General features: G+C 37.1%; 1 protein-coding gene across 2 annotated transcripts in view; it reads left to right on the top strand.

The window, feature by feature from the left end:
* Positions 1-7500, top strand: part of LOC106883773 (protein broad-minded) — a 263530-nt gene that overhangs the window by 172417 nt on the left and 83613 nt on the right. For both annotated transcript variants that reach the window (XM_089351129.1, XM_089351130.1), the window contains exons 19-20: positions 2077-2209; positions 6004-6091. In XM_089351129.1, the coding sequence (XP_089207255.1) occupies positions 2077-2209; positions 6004-6091 (221 nt within the window). The remainder of the gene's footprint in view (positions 1-2076; positions 2210-6003; positions 6092-7500) is intronic.

Below are 7500 nucleotides of genomic sequence, written 5' to 3'. Positions count from 1 at the left end.
ATGGAAAATTAGTCAGTTTCAAAACAGTGATGTCCAGGTGACAAAAGCAAATTTTGAAGGGAATAGTAGTCATTTCCTTTAATTTTGAGATAGAAGCAAATAGAAAATAATGCTTACTGATCAAAAACAAAAAAATAAAAATTTTGTTACACAATGTTATCAGCTAAGAAAATTGTGCTGTCTGAAAGGTAGATGTGTTGGTCACAGACAATGCAGTATGCAATACCAGGGATGGTCAGTTCATTGACTTCTTGGTTGCCTGATGTACTACCAATTTCACTGACGCCATTTATGTTATCTGAATATAATAGAGACAAAACTACTGCAGGAGTCATATTCAAATTATTGTGTCAGGCATCAGTTATGTGAGAAGGTGGAAGATCTCCTACATCACTACAATACAACTGTATAATCTGGCCTGTTTTACAACACTGGAATGGATCTTGTGAAAAAGAGATAAGACTTCAATTCTTTCCACCTTGTCAGTGACGAAGCAAAATTCACTATCAAATATATTGCAGCAGACATTTCAGCTTCAATGCTATGGAGACTCTTCAGTGCCTGCATCATTCCTCAAATTGGATAATAAGAGTTACTGCTACCATCACCATAATAGAGTACATTAGATGAATGCAGCAGAAATAAATGCTGTATAAAACCAGCCGCTTGTCTGTCTTTGAAGAACATAGCTACCACCCAAATGTTACATTTTTACTTGTTTCAGTCATTAGACTGCAGCCATGCTAGGGCACTACCTTGAGGAATTTTAGTCAAATTTCATCGACCCCATTACTTACTTCCTTTTTTAAGCCTGGTACTTTATTCTCTTGGAATTTTGCCAAACTGCTAAGTTATGGGGATGTAAACACACCAAAACCAGTTGTCAAGCAGCGGTAGGGAACAAACACAGCCACAAAAACACACTCACACATTATATATGCAACAGGCTTCTTTCAGTTTCCGTCAACCAAATCCATTCACAAGGCTGTAGTCGGCCTGAGGCTATAGTAGAAGACGCCCAAAGTTCCACACAGTGGGACTGAACCCAAACTTCTTACCACACACCCATGCCTGCACCTAAGTTATATAACAACACAATCACTTGATGAGGGTATGAGAAATAGCTAAACAATGGAAAACTTGGTGGACATAACAGACCATATTGTCAGAAGTATTGAACAAGTGGATCTAAAGACACAATTTTCAGTAATGAAAAAGTACTGAAGGGGAGGGAAGAAAAAAAAAAGAACCATACCATATCATAGGTGCAGGTGTGACTGTGTGGTAAGAAAAAAGTTGGTTTCTCAACCATGTCTTCAGGTAGTTCCACTGTATTGCACCTTGGGCCAGTGTCTTCTACTATAGCCTCAGGTTGAGCAAAGCCTTGTGAGTGGATTTGATGAAAGGAAACTGAAGGAAACCTGTCATGTGTGTGCGTGTGTGTGTGCATTTGTCCCCACAACTTAGCAGCTTGGCAAAAAGAGACTGATAGAATAAATGCTAGACTTAAAAATAAAAAAAATAAAAAGTAAATGGTGGGAGTCAATTTGTCTAAGTAAGCTTTTCAGGGCAGTGCCCCAGCACGGCTGCAGTTCAATGACTGAAACAATCAAAAGCTAAAAGATATCTTTGTCTAACTTCAGATTCATCAATTACTAACTTTCATCCTTTAACTTGACTATAACTATACTTTCTCCAGTAAAAGCTGGCTTTGTGCTTTATCAAACAATTATATTATTCCCTTAACCCTTTAGCATTCTGTCAAATCTAATACTTATTTATTCACATTGTTTTGAATTAACCATGCATTATGTCATGCCTTTAAGATTTCAATGATATGATTGTTTATTTTTAGAAGGACATTGTGCGGTAGGTGTGAGAGACCAGATCCAGCCAATTTAAGCATAAAATTGTTAGAATATTATGGCTGGATTTGGCTGGTTTCAATGCTAGATGGTTTATTTATTCAATTTATTTATTTATTTATTCAAACTATTCAATATCCTAAAATTCAGAAATATTTTGATAATTTAAGTTTCATTTTCATGACTGTATCCTGTTTTTCAATGTTTCCAGCTGGCAGTTGGTTCTTGAAGACAGCTTACTTAGTTTTGCCAATACTGCTCGAGGTGTTGCCCTCATCACAAAGGTTGAAGTTATCGATAAATGTGTTGCCAACATGAATGAACGTTTTCAGAAACAGCTTCAAGTAAGTATAAAACATTTTTCTTTCTTCCGTGACAAGGAATTCTAAATTAACAATAATGGATTTATATAGATTTCTGATTGCCAATTAATTTCTTGGATTTACTATTGATTATATACACTTTATGTCATATTTACATTTAGGACCATATTTTTATTACACACACACAAACACACACACCAAGCTATAACTGCTTTATCACTCAATATTAAAGCATCTAAATGCATTTGTAATGCAACTCTGTCTGATTGTTAATACCAGTATGTATGTATGCATGCATGCATGCACACACACACACACGCACGTACATACAGGATGTGATGGATAAATTGTTGCCATTTTATATTATTTATTTCATGCATGTGCATTGTTTGTCTTTGATTTTATCTACTACAAAGTATGGTAGGGTCAGCCAACTGACCCTACTATACTGTGAGAAAAACAGTACCATGACACAATTCGCTCTGACAGAAATTTGGAAATAACATGCTGTATTGCTTGGTATTCATGCTGAAAGCTCCAATGTGAACATTTCAGAGTGTTTGGATGTCAATCTGAGGACATGCACTGAGAGCGATAAAAATCAGACATCTAGTCAACATCATGGTGTTTGGAGTGATCATTAGTGATGGTGACATTATGCCTCCATTCATCTTCCCACATGGCCTCAAACTCAACATGGAGGCCTACATCAAGTGCCTGGAGGAGGTAGTGCTGCCCTGGATCAAGAGGGTGGCTGCTGGAAGATCCTATGTCTGGTAACAGGTCTCTGCACCATGCCACATTTTTGCGTAATTGAGACAACAGTTATTGTGTAATTGAGACAACAGTATATGTATACATAAAAGAACACAAATTAGGTTTAAAATTTATGACAGCTGTTTCAGTAAAATTTTATTGATATATTCATAGATTTCATCATAGTATATAATCTGCCATCTTCATGTAAAATTTTGAAGTTTAAGCAGGTGAAATATTTGTTGAAAATTTTACTTGAAGATGGTAGATTATGTTTTATGATGTAATTTATGAACACATCAATAAAATTCTACTGAAACAGCTGTTGTAAATTTTAAACACCATTTGTGTCCTTTTTATATACCGACACAGCACCTAGAACCGGCCTTGAGTTGGATCTGCAGTTTAAATTGGATTTTGTACTTACATATTTGCTGCATCTTACCAACACATGATTCCTTCTTGGTTGTTTTACCTCACTGTAAAGCCATTTCTGAGGTCCTACGCTGTTCATGTGCCTAGATTTTAATGAATCCCATAACTAATCTCTGTGTGTGTGTGTGTGTGTGTGTGTGTGTGTGTGTGTGTGTAGGGGTTGCAAGTATAATTACATATATACACACACATATATGTGTGTTTGCAAATAATATGAGTCTATGTAAACAGATGTAGCCATATACAAGGGGGTACCCAAAGGAAACCGAAATTTAGCCGTATTATTTTACTCATTTGTGTTATATGTTTATACTTTTACTGCCTTCAAAGTATTTTCCATTTGAAGCCATACATTGGTCCAGATGCATTTTCTTGTGTGAAGCAGTCCTGGAACTCTTGTGAAGTGATGCCTTTTAATGCTTCCATCGTTTTTTTTTCTTCTTCACCTCTTCCACATCTGCAAAACATTTTCTTTTAAGGATATTTTTCATTCAGGGGAACAAAAAAAGTCACAGGGAGCAAGATCAGGTAAATAGGGATCAGTTAAGTATAAGAAAGAGGGAGAAGGAAAGGACAAAAGAAAGAAAGAAAGAAAGAAAAAATAAAGAAAGAAAGAAAGAAAGAAAGAAAGATGAAGAGGAGGAAGGGAGGAAAGAAAGAAAAAAGAAAGCAGGAAGGAAGGAAAAGAAAGAAAAAAGGAGAAAGAAAATAAGAAAGGAAGAATGAAATAAAGAGGGTGAAAGAAGGAAAGAAAGAAGACATGGACTAAAAGAGAGGAACCATCCTCATCCTTTAATATCTGTTTTCTAAAGTGGGTAAGTGGAGTCATGCCACTTTTGGTCAAAAACTGTCTCATACTCAAGGCAGTGTATGCAGGTACACTGGCGTGATGAAACCACCACTCTCTATTTTGCCACAGGTTGTGGCATTTTCATCTTACTGTATCTCACAAATGCTTCAGAATTGCCAAGTAAAATGTCTGGTTAACAGTTTGACCAGGAGGAACAAATTCTGTGTGGACAATTCCTTTCGCATCGATGAAACAAATCAGCTTCATCTTGACATTGGACTTCACTTGATAGGCTTTTGGGGGGTGTGGTAACATCAAATGCTTCCATTGACTTGATTGCTGCTTTGTTTCCAGGTTGTAGCCATAGCACCAGCTTTCATCGCCAGTGATGACCTTCAAAAAAAGGTTTGGATCAACTTCCAACTGTTCTTTCAGTTCACAACACGCATTCAGTCGTGACTGCTTTTGATCTTCCATGAGCAAGTGAGGTACAAATTTTGCTGCAACTCTTTTCATTCACAATTCCTCACTCAAAATTCGTTAGCAGGAGCTCCAGGACACACCAGTCATATCAGTAAGTTTGTCAGTTGTTTGGTAACAGTCCTCCAAGATCAGTTCATGAATTTTTGTGATGTTTTCATTCGTTCAAGAGGTCAACGGTCACCCTGAATGAAGTTGGTCTTCAAGCAATAAATAACCATTCCTAAAGCATGAAAACCACTTGTAAACTTGTGTTTTGCTCATGGCAGCATCCTTTTCCCCAACAGGAAACAGAATTTCACAGAAGCATGCTGTTCCTTTGTTTCAGCCATCACAAAAATCAAGAAATGGGGGAGAAGCTCTACAAAACAAAGACTCACAACATGGCAGTACGACTCCAGTGGATAACACTGGTTGGCAGATTGATGCCTAAGGGTCATATCAAGTGGATTCTAGTGGCAGAAGCCTAAACTACAGTGGGCTTGTCTTACAGAGAATGTTTCAGGTTACTTTTGGGTACCCTCTCATACCTTCATTTTTGCACACCCAGCAACCCTGGTCACCTACTGTGCAATATAAGAATATTTTTCAACTTATCATACTTCAAAATAAAAAAATCCACAACCTTCCATCTCAATAAGCCACTATTGTCCCTGAAAGTTGTTTTTTATATTTACTAGACTAATTTGATCTAACTTTCTTCCTGCAGCTCAGTCCCTGGACCTTACATTTATATATGTATGTGTATATATATATATATATATATATAGGGAGGTGCAATGACCCAGTGGTTAGGGCAGCGAACTCACAGTCATAGGATCGCGGTTTCGATTCCCAGACTGGGTGTTGTGAGTGTTTATTGAGCGAAAACACCTAAAGCTCCACGAGGTTCCGGCAGGGGATGGTGGTGAACTCTGCTGTACTCTTCTACTACCACTTTCTCTCACTCTCACTTCCTGTTTCTGTTGTGCCTGTAATTCAAAGGGTCAGCCTTGTCACACTGTGTCACGCTGAATATCCCCGAGAACTGCGTTAAGGGTACACATGTCTGTGGAGTGCTCAGCCACTTGCACGTTAATTTCACGAGCAGGCTGTTCCGTTGATCAGATCAACTGGAACCCTCGACGTCGTAAGCGACAGAGTGCCAACAACATCAATATATATATATATATATATATATATATATATATATATATATATATATATATATATATATAAAATGTGTGTGTTAATTTTAATCTTAAAGTATAGGAAAAATCATCCAGACTCATCATGATGGGTTGTATTTTTGATTGAGTTTTCTCACCAATGTTTCTTAGTCATTCTTTTATTATGGAACTGTTTACTTCAACAGGTCAGCAAATTTGAAAGGTTTGGCTATGGCACAATGGTCAGTAAACTTGCTGCAGTTGCTCCTGGAATAACAGCTCTAAATAATACAGGTAAATCATCATCATCTTCATTTTAACATCCACCTTCCCATGTTGGCACAGGTCAGACTAAACACTTCAAATCATCTGATTGTCTCTCATCATGATCATCATCCTTTAATATCTGTTTTCTAAGCTGGCATGGGTTGGACAGTTTGACCAGAGCTGGCAAGCAGGAGAGCTGCACCAGTTTCCAGTCTGATTTGGCTTGGTTTAAACGGCTGAATGCCCTTCCTATTGCCAACCACTTTACAGTGTGTGCTGGGTACTTTCAATGTGATACTGACACGAGCGTTCATATGTGGTGCCAGCGCAAATGCTTTTCATGCAGCACTTGCACAGGGCTCTTGCAGGCCAATTCTCTTCATCAAGGGAAGCAGTATTAATGCTTCTGCTGTGGAGGATAGGTTTTCTTGAGTACAGCAAGGTTCCAGATATCTCGGTCCTTTGTCATCTCCTCCATAAGGTTCAGCGTCCTGAGGTTGTCTTTCAGTATTTTGTCCCATGTCTTCCTGGATCTCCCTCTTCCATGAGTTCCATCCACTTAGAGTGATCAGTACTGTTTTATGGAGGTCGATAATTGCCTTTAATATATTGTTCTAAGTAAATTTTGATTCAACACTTATTAGCAAATAAGAGTAGCTCAGTATACATATACTGATGCAATACTTGGACATGTCATCAGTATTGTATCCAGAATCACAGAGTGTTTCAGGTCCTACATCATACAGCCTCATCCATGCCACTTGACCAAGGTTGATCAAGCATAGGCCTGTGTACAAGTATCATTTTACTCAACCCGGTCAAATGCTGCTTGTGGAAAATCCAACTCTAGATAGTCATTATAAGCAAATAATGTATCAGAGTCTAAACAGGAGCACATAGCCCTTGTGTTGTTGTATGGTAATTCCTATCTAACTTATACCAACATTATAGAATAAACGTGGATTTGATGACAACAGCAACAGTAGTGGCAGTGAAAGAAGATGAATCTAACTAGATTCAGTGTATTTTTTATCACTTCATCAGAGATCAGTAATTAATTTTCCTATACTCAGAGAGAATAGTAGATTATAGTTATATAAATATGTAAAGCTGTGTAGAGTGTGTGTGTGAGTTTGGAGATGCAAACTAGAAAAATAAAACTCAAAACATAAGTATTTGTATATTTTTTATTGATATTTGGTGGAAGTAACAGAGTTCCGTTTCTTGAGGCTTGAGGCATTCTGTTACTTCTTCCAAATATTAATAAAAAAAATATATATTTATATATTGCTATATACAATATATATAGTATATATTGCTATGTATAATAGATTATGGCTGTATGTTGTATATATTGCTATATATATATAATCTATTATATATATAGTAGATTATGCTATATATAGTGAAATGTGGTTGGAGATTTCTAGGTTGTG

Source organism: Octopus bimaculoides, chromosome 4 (genome assembly GCF_046866305.1).
Source record: "Octopus bimaculoides isolate indiv1 chromosome 4, ASM4686630v1, whole genome shotgun sequence".
Taxonomy (NCBI): Eukaryota; Metazoa; Mollusca; class Cephalopoda; order Octopoda; family Octopodidae; genus Octopus; species Octopus bimaculoides.
This window is presented reverse-complemented; position numbering and strand designations above follow the sequence as displayed.